At 37.4% G+C, this 25,341-nt stretch overlaps 1 protein-coding gene across 2 annotated transcripts; it reads right to left on the reverse strand.

Moving 5' to 3' along the window:
- Positions 1–1,603: 1,603 nt before the first annotated feature.
- Positions 1,604–20,010, reverse strand: LOC150079480 (pyridoxal phosphate phosphatase PHOSPHO2-like). 2 transcript variants are annotated; one of them, XM_090382852.1, is made up of 2 exons: positions 19,910–20,010; positions 1,604–2,544 (listed from the first exon to the last, which is right to left on the reverse strand). In XM_090382852.1, exon 2 carries the CDS (start codon positions 2,542–2,544, stop codon positions 1,825–1,827), a length of 720 nt encoding a protein of 239 aa, XP_090238978.1. In that variant the 5' UTR covers positions 19,910–20,010; the 3' UTR covers positions 1,604–1,824. The 2 variants fall into 2 exon arrangements, with proteins under 2 accessions (XP_090238978.1, XP_090238977.1); XM_090382851.1 differs by lacking the exon at positions 19,910–20,010 and adding an exon at positions 19,434–19,639.
- Between the last annotated feature and the right edge of the window lie 5,331 nt (positions 20,011–25,341).

Consider the following 25,341-nt stretch of genomic DNA (forward strand, 5'->3'; position numbering starts at 1 on the left):
TGAAACGTTACTTATTCGAGGTAGTACAATACATGGACAACTCTTGTGAAGGAAGAGCACAATATGAGATAGAGATGAAATGATGCCTTTCCCGCTACTATCATAGTTGTTCTTTAAGAGTTATCTATGGTGTTCCTACACTGATATTATATTTATTAATTAATTTCCGTACCTCTTTATTGCACGCATTGCAATATATTATTTTTCCATCTGTTTGGTATGTGTCTTTAGACTCTTCTACAGAAGAAATCCATTTTCTAAAAAGCTCAATTTTGGCTTCATTTCGCCAACAGCTGAAGTTTCTACTGTATAAAATAAGTTAAACGAATAATTAGTTGAACTCGGTATAAGGCGAAACTACTGTAAAGTTTTAAATATAAGCTAAGATTACACTACTATGTGGTTGTGAGTGAGTAAAGAGCCAATCAAAATAACTTCGGGATTTAGTTGCTCATGCCCGCCTACGCTGGAATGTGAAATGATTAAATGTAAATTAAATGTAAAATGTAAAATTTTAGAAATATATTTTAAATCAATTTGATAAATAATTTGTCGATTATTGTAAGACGAAATATGAAAGTTTTATGTCAACAAGCACTGCACTGGTCTATAAAATATGCTATTGAATATGATATTTCATATTTTTTTTGAAATTATGACCTAATGTGTAAAATATGATGAAATATGAAATTATAAACATGCTTCTTTATGATCCTCAGACCATGTAACATGGACACACTAAGTTTCATGCCGTTATGTAAACGAAAAATGAATATGATAATACATAAACATCCAAACCCTATTTATAATAATAACATTAGTAGGACACATTGAGCTCTATCGCTCTTACAATCTTAATAATTACGGTATATACGCATACTTCTTTATGATTCCTCACTTAGCCAACCAATTACTATCCAAAATCATCGGATAAAATTAGGTTTTTCAAAAGTGAAAAGTTACATTTTAAAAATTAAGAAACAAAATTTAAGAGGGGTTTTCAAAATGAATCTAAAACTGCTTCTAAAATAATAATACATAGCCCATTTTTCTGTTACAAGCAAAACGTTGCATCATTGCATAATATGCATGGATATGAAACAGAAATTTCATTTGCCAAAATAGTTCAACGAAAAGATGAAACAGTTCAATTAGCAAATTAAGAAGCACACAAATTTTAATCTGCATAACGTTTAATGTCAATACAAATTCAAATTAAATAATTATCATTAGAACTTTCAAACAAACAAGTATAATACAATACCTACCATAGTTAACACAAGGGCTATTATGAAAAATTTTGAGCTCAACTGTCCAGATTAGAAAATGCAATTTTGCACTCCCCACACACTGCTCCTAAATAAACTCAAAAGGAAATTAACAGACATACATAATATATTGTCCTTTGCTATGAGAATATACTTTCATTCACATTCAATATGTATAAAAAAAGAGTAATATCATCTCGTTTCAAGTTATTCTGCTGGGTTTCCCCAGTGTTTCAGAAACTATATTTAGATAGAATATATTTTAGCATTTACCTATTAAACTTCTACTTAAAGAGGTTTATCAGACAAATTTTTGTTCATCAATAAGACGGCAAACTATGAAGCTGAGTATTTAATGCCATTTTGAGAAATAAGCCTAAAAATATAATATATAACATAAACAATAACCTTGAGACAATAAGCTCGTAGCACATATCACCGAATATAACATTTGATCTCGTAATTTCACAGTTAAATATATCCAATCTTTAAATCTTTTTAGAAACTGAGCTCATATAAATACTATACATCATAAGTTAAATTAATTTTTAAAAATTTAGAGTAAAATATTTACTACATCAAAACCAGTCTCCCATGGAAATACAGTAGCCTTCACATCTTTTCGATTCTTTTCCAACTTCTTTAATAAGTTAAACCCTTTACGAGGAAACACATAATCTTGTAAACTCAGTTTTAATGATGGGCACAGATCATTACTACCATCACCTACATATGATGTTCTTGTAAAGTGTACACCTTCAGTTTTTCGAGTCTGCTTGTAAGACTCTAAAACCCAACCTTTACAAATATTACGAGCACATATCGAACACCAATCCTGAAAGTGAAATTCTTTTATCTGCAAACACCCATCTGAATTAAAAGTTGCACTATTTGTAAAGACTTTCTTTACTGTTTCTAAAACTCCTGCATTTTTCAAAACATAATTTATAAACACAGAATTGGCATCTGATAGAATAATCACTTCAAAATTAGGCCTTTTGTGTAAAGTTAACAGCAATTCCTTCATTCCAGAAACAAGAGGAAGTTCTGATAAACACTGAAAATAATCTTCTGCAGTTATTTTATGTTGATGAAGGTAACTAAAGATACTTCTCATATATGATGTCCATCCATCAGGATCATCAGCAAGCTGTTGTTTTATATGTTGTGGAATTTTCTTTTGAGGGGCAAGCTTAGTAATAAAAGTATCACTATTACCATCTACCAGAGTATGATCAAAGTCTATAACTACCAGCTCTTTCTGTATGAGAGACATCTGAAAGGACAACAAATACAGGTGAGAGAAGCATACTTAAATTTTATTCATTTTGGTATACACATATACAGTAAAAGCTCATATTTTCTGACTTTGGATACAATAGACAGCATCCATTGAACCAGACTTTTCATCTGTAGAGGTCTCTATGGCATGACTGTTGCCTCGATATGATGGTATTTCCCATCACTTAAAATATTTTAACCATAAGTCAAATTTAACTCATTACTAATGACAAGGATAGCCTTAACTTTTTTTTTATTACAACAGTATCAAACGGAAAAACCAAAATACTGTATAAACCACTTCTGCTCTTTTTTACAAGCACTGAAATAACTTGTAGATCAAATACTATACCTAGCTCATGTTGATAGTTCTTACTGTGAAGAAACTGTAAACAAGTCGAAATTCATGACATGAGAAAATATCCCATTAATAAGTGAAACTTGTGCACAAGTTGAGTTTTTTTCTTCCACGAGTGTGGTGTAGAATTCTGTCCAATACACCATCTTCAAGCCAAAACTATTAAAGGTCAGAGTCACTGGATACAATCATACTTCATTAGTTTGTCTTCGTATTCTTAATTACAACCTTATTAACTTAAAACACTTTCCTATAGATTGGAAACTTTTCCATGTCTATAGCCTTTATAATATCTACTTGACTACTGATTCACATCAATACTGAGTGCCAGGTAGACAGAATTTTCCTTACCACTATTACCCTTTATCAGCCTAGCAAGCATGTCAGTCACAGTAAGGTGTCACTGAACTTCCAGAGAGGAGCAAGAACTTGCCAGACTCTGAAGACTTGGAAAGAATCACCACAATGCAACAAAGCAAAATTTTAAGCTCTTTAACTCCACACAACTGTTAAGTGCAGTAAAATACAGTATTACATTTTTAATGATTTTTATTTCACAGAATAGCAGTTTATCCTAATATTCTAGTAACTTCAGAGACCAGATGTATTTCTTTTGAGTTTAATGGACAATTAGCATTAGTGGATACTTTTTACTCTTATAGTCTGTTAAATTGAGATTTTACTGCATATAATAAAATTAATATTAAAAATAATTCTTTATAAGCATTCATATTTACAGAGGTTTGGGAAATACTACAGTTTTGATACTTCAAGTAAAGCTCTCATTGGTCAGTTGCTAAACGATACAGTAGTTCTTTGAAAGCTGAGCAATGAGAGCTCTATACTTGACGACATACTTAGATTTCAGTGAAGCTTTTGATACAGCACCATATTAAAAATTGCTGTTGACTATTGATCCACTTTCATAACAGATTGAAGTCTGTTCCAACTAGCTCTAGCCGAAGGCAACCTTCTGCACATCTATCCTGCAACCATCCTTCCTCAAACTGAATTTATGCCCCCTCACTTGTGTATAGTGTCAGCAGGAGGAGGAATATCATGAACATTGAGCTTACTAAATCCATACAAGGTCTTAAATACCTCAATCAAATCTCCTTGCAAAGGATAAAGATTGCTGTAAACACTGGAACAGTGTAGCATTCGTGGAAACTTACAACTATGGATAAAACAGATTGTTTGAGTAACAAGAGATAGAGGGTGGTTATTAATAGGACCAGAGGCTCACATCTGATGAGTATGGGCTTGGCACACCCAGGATCCTGAGCTGGATATCATCATTCTTCTCTTTCTTGGTGATTCCTTTCTACACTTCTGATTTTCTCTCTCTCTTTCTCTCTCTCAGGGTAACTCAGGAATTTTTTTGGAAGGTGCAGCATAAGCCTCAGGCTTCCTTGCACCATATGGCTAATAATAATAATAATGTGTCAGGGGAAAAACAGGGTGGTGATATTGTAAAATAAAAACTATCATCTTTTAAGGACACAAAGATGAAATTGTTGTGCATGCTGGTATTAATGATGTTAGACAGACTCAGATGAGGCTTTATTTAATAAGTCTGAGACGTTGAGAAAAAGCCAAAAGTTAAGGCTGAATTTCAGAATATCTGGAATTTTGCCACAACACAAGAGGAGAGAGTTTATGATGAGAGACTTGCCAATCAAACAATTCAGCCATGCCATAAAGAGATTGTGCAAGGCTCAGGGACTAAAATTTTTCATAGCACGGTCTGTTCTTGTTAACAGGACTTTTTTTTATAGGGATGGGATACACTTAAATACAAGGGGGTGTCAGAATATTTGTTGATGCTACTGATGTGGTGTTAGGTTGGAAAAACTGCCAGTTTGTAGGTGGGATACACAGACTAAAAATTTAGCAGCAGCCTCAAGCAGAAGGGGGAAGCATTACACGGACTGCTGGGGTATCAATGTGGAACTATTGATACCCCAAACAGGCACATGTTTACTTAATTGCACAGTAATTCTAGGAGCACAGTAAATAAATTTGATGCTTGAGTCTGTTAAAGGCCAAATGACTGCAATGTACTGTTCTTGATGTACTGTACCAACTTGCAGCCATTGTATAGCATCGATACGGAACAGCATTACGTATATCTCGAACTTGATAGTGTAAGGCATAACGTAAAACTAGATAGTGTAATACATAGGACTGTAGTAGAAATCTGTTAGCTTAGTATAGTATTGGCAATTAATTAATTAAATTTATAAATCCTTTTAATTTTTATTGTTAACTAAATTGTATTTAAACGGAAATCATGCCCCAAGACTAGAGCAGCAAAGCAACTTGCGCTAAGTAGCGAAAGTGCTGTGGTTCGCGGGAGAACCATAGGGGACGATTCTCCAACGCATCACAGTCTAAAAAAATATGCAAAATGCGACATGTTTACGGATCTCTCTCTCAAACAAGACATGATCTAGCCAAGGAGGACGTCTCTGTGTGTGTGTGTATGTGCACTAGGTGCAGAGAATGTGAAGAAATTAGGCGCCAACTCAGCATTCTGATGGGCATCTATGAGAGCTTAAAGAGTCCAGTGGATGCACTCAAAGAAATTAAAATGGGGGCCCATCAAGTTCTTAGCTGCCCAACTCAATGCCAGAGCACACTCGTATGCACCAGGCAACACAGTGGAAACCTTCAGGGCAGAATGCGCTGGTCCCAAAGGAGCTAGTTATTGTTGGTGACTCAATTGTCAGGGAAATGGGAAATATACTGTGCAAAAAGGATAGGTGGAATAGGACATGGGTATGTCAGCCAGGAACAAAAGTTAATGACATTGTACAGCAGATATCTTTTAAGGGCACAAAAGGTGATATCGTGCACATTGGCATTAATGATATTAAGTGTAGGAGATCTGTGGATTTACTAAGCAAGTACAGGTCAATGCTAAAAAAAAGTCGCAAGTTAGGGTTAAATTTGAAAGTGTCTGCAATCCTGCCCAGACACGATAGGAAGGAGTATATGATGAGAGCCTTGTCAATCAATTCGGTCCTGAAGAGATTGTGCAGAGCTTATGGAGTAGAATTTTTCTCAACATGGTCTGTGTTTGCTAACAGGAGAGTTGCTTCTACAGGGATGGGATACACTTAAATAGAAAGGGTGCAAGAATATTTGCTGATGCCATCGAGGCAATGTTAGGTGGGTCGGAAAACTGCTAGCTTGGGGGAATTCACAGACTAATAGGTTAACAGTAGAGGCAGGTAGAGGTGGAACTGATTCTTGCACTGTTTCTATTGGAATGAGCAGCAGCTCAGAAAGCCAGTTGCTGGGGACTTCGGGAACTGCTGGGGGTCATGAAACAAGTAAATACATCAACTGTGTTACAGTAACTAAGAGTAAGAACAGGTGCATGTATACTTGCATGTACACCAATGCTAGGAGTATAGTAAACAAATTTGATAAATTTGAAGTGCTGGTTAAGACATCCAAAGCAGATATTGTTGGGATATCAGAAATGCCTATCCTCATTTTTGCTTTCCCAGTGGTTATGCTGTTAGTTAAGAAACACACAAAAAAAATCTAAGGAAGTGCATCCAGTTGACATAGATGGACAGTGCAATGTTGAGTCAGTTTGGTGTGACATAAGCACTGGGAAAGCAAAAATGAGGGTAGAAGTTTATTATAGGCCTAATGACTCTGATGAGTACAATCAACAATTATACAGAGAAAAGAGTAGGCCAGTAAATCAGTGTCTTATAATGGGAGATTTTAACTTCCCAGATATAGACTGGAACTTTTGGATTGGTCACTCATACACTAGCAAGACTTTTGGGGATTTATTGAATGAATGTTTTCTACAGCAGCGTTAGAGAGGCAACAAGCGAGAGTAACACTCTTGATCTGATTAGCAGCAGTGAGTATTCATGCATTAAGGATTTACAGATAAAGGAACCACTAGGTAGCAGTGATCTCAGTGTACTGATGTGGGATTTACTTAAAGATGTAACTACCATCAAGGGTGAAGGGATGGGTTTTTGCTTTGGTAAAGGCGAGTACGGTGGTCACAGAGATTTTTTAGGTCCTATACAGTGGGACCAACTGACGATGTTACCAACAGCAAATTCTAAATGGGAAGCATTCAAGGAAGTAATCTTGGAAGCTACTAAGCTTTTTGTTCCAATTAAGAAATACTACTCTAGGTTCAGGCCCAAATGGATGTCACACGAATTAATTGGACTCGTGGCAGAGAAGAAATCTGCATGGTATGCACATAGATTGTCAGGCGACACAGAAGCCTATGCTAGATACAAGCTAGTCTGTAATCAAGTCACAAAGGAGGTTAGGCAAATGAAGGCAGATTATGAAAAATCTTTGGCAAAGGATGCAAAGAAACACAGCAAAGACTTCTTTACTTATATAAACTCTAAAAGAAAGGGGATGAATCAGATTGGTCCACTTGATATCAATGGTTTGACTGTGGATGATCATTCTCAGATAGCTGCTGAACTAAATGAGTATTTTGCCTCTACATTTACACATGAGGAGTTATTGTAGGAGGATAGGGCCAGATGTTTATCAAACTCTAAAAGGGAGTTAAATGATTTTGTAATAAATGAGAGCAAAGTGGAGGAGAAATTGTTGAAGTTAAACATAAGAAAGGCATCTGCAGTGGATGGGATCTATCCAGTTATATTAAACTGGATAGATCCCATTAAGGGGACCTACCTTAAATAGGAGGCAGCAAAGGAAGTAAGCAAACACTTAGCCATAATTATGAGAGCATCCTTGGACTTGGGGGTGGTCCCCGTGGACTGGAGATGTGCAAATGTATCTCCAATTCACAAAGGGGGATCAAACGGTGACACAAGTAGTAGTGGCATGTAATGCAAGAAAGCAAGTATGAGCTCATGCAGCATCAGCCAAAAAAAAAAAAAAAAAAAACATCACACCATTCCCTCCAAATATTTGTACAGTTCCTCCTTAAATTTATTTAACCTATCAACTTCCACAACGACAGATGGAAGTTTGTTCCAGCAATTAACCACCCGCTGGCTAAAAGAAAAATTTCCACACATCTATTCTACATCTGTCTTTTCTTAATTTCAATTTATGCCCCCTTGGGTTCGTAATCTGAACAAGTGGAAGGATCCCATCAGAATTCAGCATGCTCAACCCATTCAAGGACTTATACACCTCAATCAGATCACCGCACAGGTGCCTAGTCTCCAGCCACTGCAATTTGCAGAACATAAGTCTCTCTTGGTAAGAGGATCCCTATATTCCACTCACCAATCTTGTTGCCCTTCTCTGTACACGCTCAAGCAAATCTACATCCTTCCTAAAATGAGGCCTCCAGACCTGTACGCAGTACTCAAGGAGTGGCCTGACCATTGCCTTATACAGTAATTACAGACCTGTTAGTTTGACTTCTGTTCCACGTTAAATAATGGAGTCACTGGTTAAAGAAGCATTACAGGATCATTTCGACAAGGCTGCAGCAATAATTCAGACAGACCGTGGATTTGTTAAGGGAAAGTCTTGTCTGACCAATTTGATTGGATATGATATGATGTGGTCACTGGATGCAAAAAATAATTTTGATATCATATAAGTTGGATTTCAGGAAAGCTTTTGATACTGTTGCACATGGAAGACTACTGTACAAATTGGAGCAGTATGGCATTAAGGGTAAGTTGCTACAATGGATAAAAGGATGGTTGAGTGGGAGAAGACAGAGTGGTGGCCAATGGGTACTGCTCTACATGGACTATTGTTATTAGAGGTATCCCTAAGGGTTCGGTGTTGGACTCATTGTTGTTTTGTAGATTTATCAATAATATATATTGATGAAGGTATATCAAGCTTAATGTCAAATTGTGCAGATGATACAAAGGTTGGCATGGTTATTAATAACAGTAATGACAGTATGCTGCTGCAACAGGATCTGGAAAAGTTGAGCAGATGACAGGGCCGTGCCGAGCCATTTTAGTACATGAGGCAAGAACAAAAAATTGCGACCTACTGTTAATCATGGCAACGTTGGCAATTATTTAATCTTTCTTTTGGCGTCCCCCTTTCAGCTTTTAATCTGAGGTGGGAGCCTCGTTCACCTGACCCTCAGCACAGCTCTGACAGATTAGCATTAGTAGCATTAGTAGAGGCATACGATGCAAGAAGGCAAGCTTATTCAGCATCAGCCCAAAAAAAAAAAAAAAAAAAAAACCCTCTCCCATTTCACCCCTCCGTTCGTTCGAAATACCTGTCCAGTTGAGCTTTAAATTTGTTTAGGCTATCAACTTCAACAACAAGTGATGGAAGTCGGTTCCACCAACCAACCACCTGCTGGCCAAAGGCAAATTTCCGCACATCTATCCGACATCCGTCCTTCCTCAATTTGAATTTATGCCCTCTGAGGTGATTATTCTGAGAAAGATGAAGAATCCCATTGGCATTGAGCATGCTCAAACCATTCAAGGCCTTATACACCTCTATCAGATCACCTCGCCGGTGCCTAGTCTCCAGACTCTGTAATTTGCAAAACTTAAGCCTTTCTTCGTAAGAGCAACCCTTTGTTCCATTTACTAATCTTGTTGCCCTTCTCTGTACCCGTTCCAGCAGCTCTACATCCTTCTTGAAATGAGGCCTCCAGACCTGTATACAGTACTCAAGATGTGGCCTAACCATTGCCTTATACAAGGGAATAATCACCTCCTTATCCCTGCTAGAAAAATTCCTGTATATCATTGACAAGACACCATGAGCTACTCTTGCAGCTCGTCTGCACTGCTCAGAGAACTTCATATCTCCCTGCACAATTACCCCCAGGTCCTTTTCATTCTCCACCACTGTCAGTGTGGTACCGCAGAGTTGATACGTTGCTCTGGGGTTACTGTTTCCCATATGCAGTACTTTACATTTGTCAATGTTAAACTTCATTTGCCACCTCTCAGCCCATCTGTTCAACCTTTCCAGATCCTGTTGCAGCAGCATAGCGTCAGTAGTGTCCTTGACGACCCTGCCAACCTTTGTATCATCTGCAAACTTGGACATTAAACTTGATATCCCATCATCAATATCATTCATAAACACCGAAAACAACAACGGACCCAACACTGAACCTTGAGGAACTCCACTAATAACATTAGTCCACGTTGAGCAGTGTCCATTGATTACCACTCTCTGTCTTCTGCCACTCAACCATCCCCTTATCCATAGCAGCAATTTGCCTCCAATGCCACACTGCTCCAATTTGTGCAGCAGTCTTCCATGTGCAACAGTATCAAAAGCCTTTCTAAGATCCAAATATATAATATCAAAGTTATTCCCTGCATCCAGTTCTTTTGTGACTACATCATAGTATCCAATCAAATTGGTCAGGCAAGACCTGCCCTTAACAAAACCATGCTGCGTCTGAGCTATAACTGAATTCTTGTCTAGATGATCCTGCAGTGCTTCTTTAACCAGTGCCTCCATTAATTTACCTGGAACAGAAGTTAAACTAACAGGTCTATAATTACTTGTGTCAGCCTTTGATCCTCCTTTGTGAATTGGGGTTACATTTGCACATCTCCAGTCTATGGGTACCTCCCCTGAGTCCAAAGAAGCTCTCATAATTATGGCTAGGGGTTTGCATACTTCCTTTGCTGCCTCCTTTAATATAACTGGATAGATCCCATCCACCCCAGGTGCCTTTTTTATGTTTATCCTCAACAATCTCTCCTCCACTTTCCTCTCAGTTATTACAAAATCATCCAGCTCACTGCCAATGTTTACTTTACCTACATCATTCTCCTTCCTGAATAACTCCTCATGCGTGAATGTAGATGCAAAATACTCGTTTAGATTGTTAGCCACCTGAGCAGGATCCTCAACTGTTGAACCATCAATATCCAGCGGACCAATCTGATTCATCCCTTTCCTTCTCGAGTTCAAGTATGTAAAGAACTCTTTTCTGTTTTTCTTTGCATCCTTTGCCAAGGATTTTTCGTAGTCTGCCTTTGCCTGCCTAATCTCCTTTGTGACTTGGTTACAGACCAACTTATATCTATCATAGGCTTCCATGTCACCCATTAATTTATATGTATCCCATGCATTTTTCTTCTCTGCCACATGTCTCATTAGTTCATCTGACAACCATTTAGGCCTAAACCTTGAACAATATTTCTTAGTTGGTATGTAAAGCCTGGTAGCCTCCAAGATTAGTTCCTTGAATGCTTCCCATTTTGAGTTTGCTGTTGGTAACATCATCAGTTGGTCCCACTGTATAGAATTTAAATACTGTCTCAGACCATCATAGTCGCCTTTACGAAAACAAAAACCCTTCCCTTTACCTCTGATGGTAGTTACCTCCTTGAGTAAATCCCACTTCAACACACTGTGATCACTGCCACCTAGTGGTTCATTTATCTGCAGGTTCTTAATGCATGAAGAGTCACTACTGATAATCAGATCAAGAGTATTGCTCCCTCTTGTTGCCTCACGAACATGCTGGTGTAGAAAACAATCATCCAATAAATCCACAAAATCCTTGCTAGTGTGCGAGTGACCAACCCACAAATTCCAGTCAATATCTGGGAAATTAAAATCCCCCATTATAAGACTCTCTGATTTACTGGCCCACTCTATTTCCCTGTACAATATCTTATTATACTCATCAGAGTCATTAGGCCTATAGCACACTCCTACTCTCAATTTTGATTTCCCTATGCTTATGTCACACCAAACTGATTCGGCACTGCCCTGTCCATCGATGTCGACTGGCTTCACTTCCTTGGACTTTATGTGTTTCTTAATTAATAGCATAACCCCTCCTCCCCTCCTGTCCTGTCTATCCTTTCTATACACATTGTATTCCCCAAATTCCAGTTCCGCATTACTTATATCTGTGTGACACCACGTTCCTGATATCCCAACAATATCTGCCTTTGATGTTTTGAGCAATACCTCAAATTCATCAAATTCATCAACTCATCAAGATGTGCTGAGAAATGGCAATTGAAGTTTAACATTGACAAATTCAAAGTACTGCATATGGGTAGCAGTAACCCTAGAGAAATGTACCAATTATGTGGTGTTACACTCAGGGTAATGGAGTATGAAAGAGACCTTGGAGTAATTGTGCAGTCAGATATGAAGTTTTCCGAGCAGTGCAGACAGGCTGCCAGAGTAGGTCATGGGTCTTGTCAATGACATACACGAATTTTGCAAGCAGGGATAAGGAGCTGATTATCCCCTTGTATAAGGCAATGGTCAGGCCACACCTTGAGTACTGTATACAGGTCTGGAGGCCTCATTTCAAGAAGGATGTAGAGCTGCTGGAACGAGTACAGAGAAGGGCAACAAGATTAGTGAATGGAACAAACGGTTGCTCTAACGAAGAAAGTCTTAAGTTTTGCAAATTACAGTGTCTAGAGACTAGGCACCGGTGAGGTGATCTGATAGAGGTGTACAAAGCCTTGAATGAATTGAGCAGGCTTAATGCTGAGGGGATATTTCCTCTTGCTCAGATTACAAAACTGAGTGGGCATAGATTCAAAACCAAGGAAAGATAGTTGTAGAAGTTGATAGCTTAAAAAATTCAAGGCAGAACTAGACAAACATTTGGAATGAATGGATCAGTGAAAAGGGAAGGGTGTTTTTTTTTTTTTTTTTTTTTTTGGCTGATGCTGTATAAGCTTGCTTTCTTGCATCATGTGCCTCTACTAATGCTAATGAGTATAATGAATAACTATACAGACAAACAGAGGGAGCCAGCAAATAAGAATGTCTTATCATGGAGGATCTTAACTTCCGAATATAAATGGTAACTCATTGGCAGTTCACGTATAGCAAAACATTTCTCAATTTGCTGGATGACTTACTATACCAACATGTCACAGAGGCACAAGAGAAAGCAATATTCTTGATCTGGTTTTCAGCAGATTCATCATGTATTAATAATCTTCATGTAGAGGAAGGAACCTTCAGAAAGCAGTCATCATAGTGCATTGATGTGGGTTTACCCAAATAAATAACTAATAAAAAAAAAGGTAAACTGCAGCCATTATCAACCCACTGCAGGATGGAAGCCTCCTCAACAATTCATGCTGAGGGAAATGGACCATAATTTGCCACGCTGGTCCAGTGTGAGTTGGCAGATCGACAGTATTTAGCAGTGAGGGGCTTGAACCCCAGTCTACTCAAAGAGAATGTGCTACTGCACTCCTGCCCCTGACCACTCCACTACAGAGACCTTATCAAGGATTAAATATGTAAATACCAAATGGATAGTGTTCAGAAAAGTCATAGTGGCTACTAGGTAATAGCATTAATATTAGCATTGGTTGAGGCATATGATGCAAGAAATCAAGATTATACAGCATCGGCCAAAAAAAAAAAAAAAAAAACCTACCCATTTTGCCCAACTGGACACTCCAAATGTTTATCTAGTTCAGCCTTAATTTTATTTAAGCTATTAACTTCCACAACAACAAATGGAAGTCTGTTCCAGCAATCAATTACCTGCTGGCTAAAGGCAAACTTCCACACATTTATTCTACCACTGTCTTTGCTCAATTTGAATCCATGCCCCCTCAAGTTCTTAGTCCGAACAAGTGGAAGTATCCTGTCAGCACTGAGCCTGCTCAAACAATTCAAGCCCATATACATCTCAATCAGGATCACCTCGCAGGTGACTAGCCTCCAGATTCTGCAACTTGCAGAACTTAAGCCTTTCTTCATAAGCGCATCCCTTTGTTCCTCTCACCAGTCTTGTTGCTATTCTCTGGACTCGTTCTAGCAACTCTACATCCTTCCTAAAATGAGGCCTCCAGACCTGTACACAGTACTCAAGATGTGGCCTGACCACTGCCTTATACAAAGGGATAATCACCTCCTTTTCTCTGCTAGCAAAATTCCTATATATCAGGAGTGGCCAACTTAATTTGTGATGCAATCTACTTTTTCCTTCAAAATGTGCCACGATCTACCATCTCAAAAATTTCATTGCACAAGGTGCACAAATCGAGGGATGACTGTATATTTAAAATTCGTCGTGATCGGCCGAAATTAAATCTGCGATCGACTGGTAGATCACGATCAACTCGTTGGCCACCCCTGCTATATATCATTGACAAAACTCCCTCAACCCGTCTACACTGCTCAGAGAGCTTCATATGTGACGGCACAATTACCCCCCCAGGTCTTTTTCATTCTCCACCTCCCCGAGTGTAGTACCACACAGTCGGTACATTTCTCTTGAGTTACTGCTACCCATATGCAGTACTTTGCATTTCTTAATGTTAAACTTCAGTTGCCACTTCTCAACCCATCTGCCTAACTTTTCTAGATCCTGTTGCAGTAGCATAACATCTTTAGTGTCATTAACAACCCTGCCAACCTTTGTATCATCAGCAAACTTGGACATTAAGCCTGATATACCTTCATCAATATCATTGATAAATACACAGAACAATGATGGGCCCAACACCAAACCCTGGTGGACACCACTAATTATTATTATTATCATTAGGCATATGGTGCAAGGAAGCCTGAGGCTTTTGCTTCACCAGTTAAAAAAAAAAAATTTGAGTTACCCTGAGAGAGAGAGAGAGAGAGAGAACAAGAGTCAGAAGTAGAAGAGAATCATCAAGGAAGAGAAGAATGATGATATCCAGCTCAGGACCATGGGTGTGCCAAGCCCATACTCACCAGATGTGAGCTCCTGGAACATAAAATGCTTGGAAGATGTATTGAAACAAGAACTCTCCTTATGGCATACCAAAATACCTCCCTAAAAACAGTCACAAATATAATAACATTAGTCCACAAAGAGCAGTGTCCATTCATGATCACTCTTTGCCATCTCCCACTCAACCATCCCTTTATCCATTGCAGCAACCTGCCCTTAATGCCATACCACTCCAATTTTTACAGCAGTCTTCCATGTGTAACAATATCAAAAGCTTTCCTGAAATCCAAGTATATGATATCAAAATTATATTTTGCATACAGTTCTTTTGTGACCACATCATAGTATCCAATAAAAATGGTCAGACAAGACTTTCCCTTAACAAACCCATGCTGTGTCTGAACTATTACTACAGTCATGTCTAGGTGATCCTGTATCACCTTTTTAACCAGCAACTCCATTATTTTCCCTGGAATAGAAGTTAAATCAATAGGTCTATAATTATTTGTGTCACCCTTTGTGAATTGGGCATATATATATTTGCACATCTCCAATCCATGGGAACCTCCCCTTAATCTAAGAATGCTCTCATAATTATGGCTAAGGGTTTGCTAACTTGCACTGCTGCCTCCTTCAATATAACTGGATAGACTCCATCCACTCTGGGTGCTTTTTTTATGTTTAACTTCTACAATTGCTCCTCCATTTTGCTCTCAGTTAATACAAAATCACTTAGTTCCCTGTTAGAGTTTGATAAACCTCTGGCATTCCCCTCCTTGAATAACTCATGTGTTTTCTATCAGTTATGAAATACTGTTCAAGATTTAGACCTAAATGGAAGTCAGATGAACTAGTGAACTTAGTGGCAGAGAAGAAAAATGCACAGGATAATTATAGGACTCTGTATCCCTTACAAGTTATAAGGAATATAAAGTTTTACACTAAGTACAAACTAGTGTATAATCCAACCACACCTTGCCTGCTGTATAGAGTTGGCATGTTGATCTGTTGGAACGGGGGTGTAGTGAGGGGAACAAAAGGGTATTCATACCAAGAAAGACTTTGAATTTACAAATTGCAGCATTTGCAAACTAAGCACTGACTTAGTTTCCAGATGCTGCAATTAAGCACCCATTCTTACTCTTACCCTTACTCAACCACACACACACACATGAATTTAAATTGAGATAAGATGGTTGCAGGATAGATATGTGGAAATTTGCCTTCAGTCAGTGGTTGACTGTTGGAACAAACCCATCTGGTGTTGCAGAAGTGGATGGACAAGTGATGTGAGAAGTATTATTTGTTTTTTTTTTGGCTGATACTATACAAGCTTTCTTCCTTGCATCATTTACCACTAATAATACTACTACTCAGGTTACTACTACTTATGATAATCTTTTCTTTTTTAATTAAGTCAATATTAAAGCCCTTAGCAACATAGTTTTGTATTCCTATTTTTATAGAAATTAAAAGGGAAAAAAAAACTGATATAATTTGTATACACTATTATTAAGTAATTTTAGCATTACTATTGGCAAATGATGCAAAAAAGCAAACTTATAGAGCATCAGCAAAAAAAAAAAAAAAAAAAGCTACCCACTTCACCCATCCATCCCCTCCAAGAATTTCTCTAGTTCTTCCTTGAATTTATTCAAACTATCAACATTCAACAGATGTCTGTTCCAGTGATCACTGGCTGAAGGCAAATTTTGCACATCTATCCTCAAACCATTCTTCCTCAAATTGAATTTATGCATATTCGGGGGTAGGAAGAAGGAGCATATGCCCCTCCTTATCCAAAAATTTGAAATTAAAGAAAAAGAATGCAGGAGGCATCCTAAAAAAAACTCAAAAGCATGGTTGCCATGGCCCCCTTACGATGATACCTGGACCTGGTCGCCATGCACCCCCATACGACGATATCTGGATACACCACTGCCCCCTCGTGTGTATAGTGTCAGAAGAAAAAAAAATTTCACACAACAATTCCCTCTTAAAGTTTGTCCAGTTCCTCGAATTTTTAGACTATCAACTTCCACAATGACAAATGAAAGTTTGTTCCAGCAATTAACCACCAACTGGCTAAATGAAAATATCTATTCTACAAATGTCTTTCCTCAATTTCAATTTATGCCCCCTCAGGTGCATAATGTTATAGATTATGCACCTGATGTTATAGATTATGCACAATTTTATAGATCCTGCTGCAGTAGCACGCTGCCATTACTGTCATTAACAGCCCTGCAAACTTTTGACACTAAGCTTCGACACTACTGATGAAGGAATAACATCAATATCATTGATAAATATACAAAACAAAAGTGAGCCCAACACTGAACCCTGTGGGACTCCACTAATAATATTAGTCCACGAAGACCAGCATCCATTGATTACCACTCTCTGACTTCTCCCATTCAACAACCCTTTTAACCATTGTAGCAACTTACCATTAATACCATACTGCTCCAATTTGTACAGTAATCTTCCTTGAGCAACAGTGTCAAAAGCTTATCTACAATCCAAGTACACGATATCAAAATTATTTTTTGCATTTAGTTCCTTTGTAACCACATCATAGCATCCAATCAAATTTGACTTTCCCTTAACAAACCCATGCTGTGTCTGAATTATTGCTGCAGTCTTGTATAGATAATCCTGCAGTGCATCTTTAACCAGTGACTCCATTTTTTTACCCGGAACAGAAGTTAAACTAACTGGTTTGTAATTACTTATGTCACCCTTAGATCACCCCTTTGTGAATTGGAGATACATTTGCACATCTCCAGTCTATGAGGACTTCACCTGAGTCTAAGGATGCTCCCATAATTATGGCTAAGGGTTTTCTTAGTTTCTTTACTGCTTCCTTTAATATAACTGGATAGATCCTATCAACTCAAGGTGCCTTTCTTACGTTGAACATCGACAATTTCTCCTCCACTTTGCTCTCAGTTATTACAAAATCATTAAGCAACCTGTTACAATTTGATAAACTTCTGGCATTTTCCTTCCTTAATAACCCCTCATGTGTGAATGTAGATGAAAAATGCTCATTCAGATTATCAGCTTTCTGAGAAGGATCATCAATATCAAGTGGCCCAATCTAATTCATCCCCTTCCTTTTAGAGTTTATATAAGTAAAGAAGTCTTTGAAGTTCTTCTTAGCGTTCTTTGCCAAACATTTCTCTTAATCTGCCTTTGCTTGCCTAATCTCCTTTGTGACTTGACTACAGACTAGCTTATATCTGCCATAGGCTTCTGTGCGCCAGATAATTTATATGCATCCCATGCATTTTTCTTCTCTGCCACGAGTCTCACTAGTTCATCTGACATCCATTTAGGCCTAAACCCTGAACAATATTTCTTAATTAGTATGAAAAGCCTAGTAGCTTCTACGATTAATTCCTTGAATGCTTCCCATTTCGAATTTGCTGTTGGTATCATAATCAGTTGGTCCCATTGTACAGAATTTAAAAATTGTCTGAGACAACCGTAGTCACCTTTACGGAAGCAAAAACCCTTCCCTTTACCCCTGACAGTAATTATATCTTTAAGTAAATCCCACATCAGTACACTGTGATCACTGCCACCTAGTGGTTCCTTTATCTGCAAATTCTTAATGCATGAATAATCACCGCTGATAACCAGATCAAGAGTATTACCCTCTCTGGTTGCCTCTCAAAGATGTTGCTGCAGAAAACACTCATCCAATAAATCCACTTGCTGGTGTGCGAGTAACCATTCCACAAGTTCCAGTCAATATCTTGAAATTAAAATCCCCCATTATAACACAATCTGATTTACTGGTCCATTCTATTTCTCTGTACAATTGTTCATTGTACTCATTAGGCCTATAACACACTTCTACTCTCATTTTTGCTTTCCCAGTGCTTATGTCACACCAAACTGACTCAACATTGTACTGTCCATCTAATTCAACTGGATGCACTTCCTTAGATTTTATGTTTTTCTTAATTAACAGCATAATCCCTCCTCCCTTCCTATCCTTTCTGCACACATTGTACTCCCCAAATTCGAATTTTGCATTCTTAATATCCATATGACACTACGTCTCTGATATCCCAACAATATCCACCTTTGACATCTGACTAGCACCTCAATTCATCAAATTTATTTACTATACTTCTAATATTGGTGTACAGGCAAGTATAGATGCACCTATTCTTATTCTTAGTTACTCTAATACAGCCCATGTATTTAATTGTTTCATGATGACTGCCATCAACATTGAGCTTATTCAATTCATACAACGCCTTAAACACCTCAATCAGGTCTCCTTGCAAGTATCTAATTTGTTACTAAATGAATGTTGTAGAAGCTTACATAATGTACTGATAAGGAAATTTTGTACGCCTCTGAATGAAATCGTTCAGACCTTTTTACTGACACCCTATATATATTAATCCCCAGGGGCTCACATCTGGTGAGTATGGGCTTGGCACACCTAGGGTCCTGAGCTGGATATCATTATTCTTCTCTTTCTTGGTGATTCCCTTCTACTTCTGAGTCTCTCTCTCTTTGGGTAACTCAGGAATTTTTTTTTTTTGGCTGGTGCAGCAAAAGCCTCAGGCTTCCTTGCACCTTATAGCTAATAATAATAATAATATATATATATATATACACACACACACGTAAGTTTTGTCTCTATTACTATTCTTGTTAGACATAATTATACTTTACTGGAAAATTTATAAAAATGCATACACGTTAACGCTAGAGCTTGACAAACGAAATTACAAACAAATTACAAAAAAAAAAGGAGGCTACTCAAAGGTTCTGAATACCAAGAACCTCTACCTGGATAAAAACAGCTCGGCACCGAAATAAACATACTATGATAAGCATAATAAACCCAACTTACCACATTTCGATTAGCCAGACTTCTCAAGAATCCCATAAAGTATGATGTGCTCAACTGAGTATTTAATGTTTACTGATTGACATATATTACTTTGCATTATAAATTAAACATAATTTTATTATTGTTTTGTTTTTTTGTCAAGCTAACGTTTGAAATAAAATTTCAAAAATAATTTTTTTTGAAATAAAATTTCAAACCTTAGAAACTCTTCTCATACTACCTAGCTATTCAAAAGTAACTAACTTCCGAAGATTAATTCCATTCTGTGGTTAATTCTTTCGAAGGCCACCTTCTGGATGAAGCAAAAATTCTAAAATTTAAATAAAATGAATGATATAGAGCAGGGGCAATATTTAAATAATTTAGGGAATTGATTCGTATCTAATGATTTTTATGTTGTCCTCTTGTGCATGTGATTTTATGGCAGGAATTCTCAGTTCAGGATCGAATAACAGTGACATAAAAATCATACTAACCTGCGAAGCATTTATATAAAATTTCAGACAATTTAAAAAAATATTGAAATAACATCCACATATAATAGACTAGCTGTGACAAGGGCGGACGTAAACCTCTAGGCACAATAGGTGATTGTCAAGGGCACAAAACTTATGGGGACGCCACAAATTCTATAAAAAAAAAAAAAAAACTTAGATGAAATTACCTAATCTAAGTGAAAATTGCGAAAATTTAATGAAGGAAAATAGCTCGGACTAATGAGAGTTATATTTCAAAAACAAAACAACAACAAAAAAAAACTTTAATGGGTATTAGGGTTTTAGGCCATTTAGTTCCGGGTATATTGTCTGTAAATCGCGTGAGTTCTGAAGTCGATTTTCTGTTTGCTGGACGAAAAACCCGAAATTCCGGGAGAAAAATCCATTCTACCCTCGTCTGATACTGACTAACTCAGCCATGTTGTGAAAAATGCTTAAAAAAAACTGAAGATTATACTGAGGTCACAGACCTCTGTATAAACTTTAGTTCACCACTACACTCTGTAGTTAAAAAAAGAAAACAAAAGTCACATTATGATATTATGTTCGTGAATTGTTTTTGCTAGAAGAAAAAACCCGAGTTTTGGGGAGGAAACCTTGCCATCTACCACTGAGACCGACTAACTCAGCCACGAAAATAAAAAAGCCCACAAAAGTTTCTCGCGCCATTGACAGGATTCGAACCCTGGCCTTTTCACCTGGTTTGGGAAAGACGACAATGATGCCACTGTGCTACATGTGCAGACACTTTGTAGTCAAAGTGAGTATCTGTGAAGTGGAAACATGTGACACAACAACAATAAAGAAATTCAAGGCAACACCAACTTCAATCATACTCACTTCTGCCATCGTTGGGGATTGTCCTTATCGGATTCATTCGGTGTGGGACTACCATCAATCCTAATTACAATACTGCGCCACGTTGCGTAATTGAAACATCAGATCAAAAGGCAATGCCTCATGCCAATACTCCATGCCATGATCTCTTGAAATGTATACTGTCCAAAGATATGGCTGTAATCACAGAAAAAGAGGAGAGTTTCAATTTCAAGAGAGGAAACTATAATGGACTAGAATATTTTTTTGGCTGTATTAACTAAGAGAGAGAGAGAAAGAGAGAAAATATATTGCCCTATAAGAATATTGTGCTATCGGATAAGAGTTTACCATGGAAAGTATTCAAGCGATTTATCCTGGAAATTGTGTGTTCCAGGAGAAAAGTCGCAAAATAAAGATGCCAAAGTGAATTACCAGAAGAGTTAAAAGGTTTAATTGAGTAAAATAAAAAAAAAACAGCTAAGACTGCTACAAACAATCCAGATATTGATTTATATAAGTATTATAAGCGTATAAATAACAAAACCACCGATCGATAAGACAATTTAAAGTCAAGTGTTAAAAATCACCTGCAGAATGAAATAAAGATGGGGGCAAAGAGTTTTGCATTAAAATACAAAGAAATAGAATAAAGTGAATCGGGCCCCCTACTTTATACACTGGAAAAGTCATAGAAAGCTTAACAAATATGGCAGACAAGTTGAATAAGTACTTTGTATCGATCTTTACAGTTGAAATACCGGTCCAACGTTGAGTCTGACTGCTGTAAATTAAGTGATATATATAAACCTCAGGGAAGAAGCTATGGGAAAACTACAGATGCTTAGTGAAGAAAAGGCTCAATGAGTGGATGGAATACTTACTCTTATACAAAAAAGCAGCAACACAGCTGACAATTTGCTAACAAGGAGCACTCTCGAGAAGAATGTCAGCTAACGATCAACAATGGTTAAAACAGTCAGTTAAATTTTATCAAATTAATTTTTTTAAACAAGACGGCTCGGATAATCAAAAAAAATTTTAACAAGTGGGCTGCACGAACCCTCTCCTCCCCTCATGATAATCGTCAGACTCTGGGACAGTCCTTTTGTATTGGAGAAATTAGCATTAGAAGTGGCAATTGATGTCAGAAAGTAAGCTTATGCAACGTCAGCCAGAAAAAAAAAAAAAAATGGACAAGTTCCATTTCACCTATTCATTCCCTCCAATATTTTGTCTAGTTTTTCCTTGAATTTATTTAAACTATCAACTTTCACAACAACAGATGGAAGTTTGTTCCAGCAATCAACTACCCGCTGGCTAGCAGTAAACTTCTGCAACTGTCCCTCCTCAATTTGAATTTTTCTCCCCTCATGTGTGTAGAACGAACAAGAGAAAGAATCCCATCAGCATTGAGCTTGCACAATCCCTTCAAAGCCTTAAATACCTCAATCAGATCACCTCGCTTGTGTCTAGTCTCCAGACGCTGCAATTTGCAGAACCGAACCCTTTCTTGATAAGTGTACCCCTCCGTTCCCCTCGCCCATCTCGTTGCAGTTCTCTGTAACCGATCAGGCAGCTCCACATTCTCCTAAAATGAGGCCTCCAAACTTGTATGCAGTACTCAAGATATGGCCTGACCATTGCCTTACACAATGCGATAATCACCTCCTTATCCCTGCTAGAAAAATTCCTGTATATCATTGAAAAACCTCATGGGTTACTCTGACAGTCTGCCTACATTGCTCAGAGAACTTCATATCAGATTGCACAATTACTTCCAGATCTTTTTCATTTTCCACTGTCCTGAGTGTAGTACCACACAATTGGCATGTTACTCAGGAACTACTGCTACCCATTGGAGTATTTTGTATATGTCAATGTTAAACTTCAGTTGCCATTTCTCAGTCCATCTGCCTTGCTTTTCTAGATCCTCTTGTAGTAGCATACCGTCATTTCTCTCATTAACCACCCTGCCAACCTTTGTATCATCTGAAAAGTTGGATATTAAACCTAATATGCCTTCATCAATATCATTGATAAATATAGAAAACAAACAATGGCCCAACACCGAACCCTGGGGGCTCCACTAATAACTTTAGTCCACGAAGAGTAGTGTCCATTGATTAGTGTCTGTCTTTTCCCACTCAACCATCCCTTTATCAATAGCAGCAACTTGCACTTAATGACACACTGCTCCAATTTGTACAGCAGTCTTTTATGTGCAACACAAAACTACTGCTGGACAAATTATAGTGCTGACGTCTCCCCGATCCACAAAGGAAGTCGAAAGAGTGACAGGCAATTATAGACCAGTGATTTTGGCTTCAACAGTGAGAAAGATCATGGAGGCTGGTTAAGGATGCAATACAGAAGCATTTCATTAGGAACGATATCCTTAATGGATCTCAGAATAGGTTCCTGAAGAGGAAGTCTTGCCTGACGAATCTACTTAATTATTATTACAAAGTCATAAAACACTTGGATGTAAGAAACAACTTTTATATTATTTACCCTGACTTCAATAAAGCTTTTGACACGATTTCCCATGAAAGGCTACTACATAAATTGGAGAAATTGGGATTAATGACAAGAGCCTTCGTTGGATCGAGGACTAGCTAAAAGATAAGAGACAAAATAGTAAATGGACATTCCTTAAGGTTGACTAGTGCTTCAAGGACCTGCACTGGGGCCAATTCTGTTTTTTGTATCTTCCTTATATTCAATGATGAAGGAATGCAGGGGAAGTTATCCAAGTCTGCTGATGATCTAAAGTTAGGAAGGGTGGTTAATGACCACAACTAGCCCATTTTACTTCAAAACGATTTCGATCAGTCTGAAATAGCCTGAAAAATTCTACCTGAACATTACTCTTTCTACTTCTGTTTGTTGTCTGGAATAACCTTCGTTTATATGTTTTAACCTCGTAAATTAGTCTACAGAAATTTAAGTGGAATGTCAAGAAGTAAAAAAAATTAATTAATTAAAAAAAGTTACTTCGTACAGTTTCAAAGAACAAACTGTTACATTCATTTGACTACGGAAATTGAAAATTTTCAATTGAAACAATTAAGACTATTGTATTTATTGAAAAATAATTAAAATTTTATTATTCTTACTTAGTGGGAATCGAGACAATAAATTTGAGCAGAAAGTAATATTTTACTATTTCTTACCTCTATAATAGCAATACGTGGAGACATTTCACTGCAACATGTTTGGGCATGATAAAAACTAAAAATAAAATATAATCAATTACAGCCTAAAAATATGGGCAGGTGATATGGGAGATGTTGGGTTATTTATTTTTTTTGTTTTTTATTTGCTGATGTTGTATATAAACTTGATTTCTTGCATTGTTTGCAGGACAAATACTAATATCAACTGAATAAATCGTTGATGTAAAACATTTTTCAAAAAAAAAAAAAACAGGAAAACAGGATTTCCCTTTTCGGATTCCTCCTAACATCCTTTTTTTTGTTTTGCGGGGGGAAAGAATATATCCTCCATATGACCTTGTTTAATAATTTGAAAAGTACTTTTCATTAAAATCGGACAAATATATCACTTATGGAAAAAAAAAACGAAAAATACAGTATTGTTTAATTATTATGTCACTTTCTTTTAGAACAGTATAATATTTGGAACATTTATATGCTCCAGGGTCTCCACCACACCTAAATCGAATATAACTGTTTATTCACGGGCCGATTTGTATGTTGCATTGGCTGATTAAAAGGGAATAACTCACAGGGACAAACCCTACTATACTCCCTCCTCCTCAGATCGGCTAACTATAGCATCGATTGAAAAGGACTTTAGAAATTCCTTCACTCGTCAAAGGAGATGAAACCCAGACCTCTCCAAGCGAGTTGACAAAATCTCTGTACTGTCACGGAAGATAAAATTAATAATTAACTGGACCATAATTACGTGTATTAAAATATATAATAATAATATAGTAATATATTAATATATTGTATATATAACTAAAAATATTAAAAATTACTCCCGGATCAGGTTAACAGGCCTGAACACGGGAAACAGTTCTCGAAATGTAGTCATAAATTGTTAAGTATTTGGGATTGAGGCGGTTCAATTCCTCTAAATCCTCGTAGGTAGCACAGCTGGTAGGATCGCCGTACTCCCCAACCGGGTGGAAAAGACCAGAGTTCAAGTCCTGTCGGTCAATTTTTATGGGTATTTTCACGTGACTGAATTAGTCGGCCTCAGACGAGGGTAGTGTGGATTTCTTTTCTGCCAGAAACTCGGTTTTTCGTTCAGCAAACAGAAAATCAACTACAGAACAAAAGGAGTTTATAGACAGTATATAGGAGAAATATGGTCTTAGTCGCTGATGCCCCTAAAACCCTACAACAACAACAACAAAGTTCTTTAAACTGTATTATGTCGATAATAAATTATTTAATCTACCACGTATTAAGTATTTATTAATTTGTAGGCAAGACCTGATACCTCCACACCTTTACCCCTCACTTTAAAAAACCCATATAGCTTTGAAAAATAAATTTAAATTGAGGCTCATGTGTTGATCCTCAAGTCCCTAAGATGCAGACGAGCTTGAAATTCGCCTA

The sequence above is a fragment of the Mastigoproctus giganteus genome, chromosome 10, assembly GCF_048544385.1.
Source record: "Mastigoproctus giganteus isolate SK-2022 chromosome 10, ASM4854438v1, whole genome shotgun sequence".
Lineage (NCBI taxonomy): Eukaryota > Metazoa > Arthropoda > Arachnida > Uropygi > Thelyphonidae > Mastigoproctus > Mastigoproctus giganteus.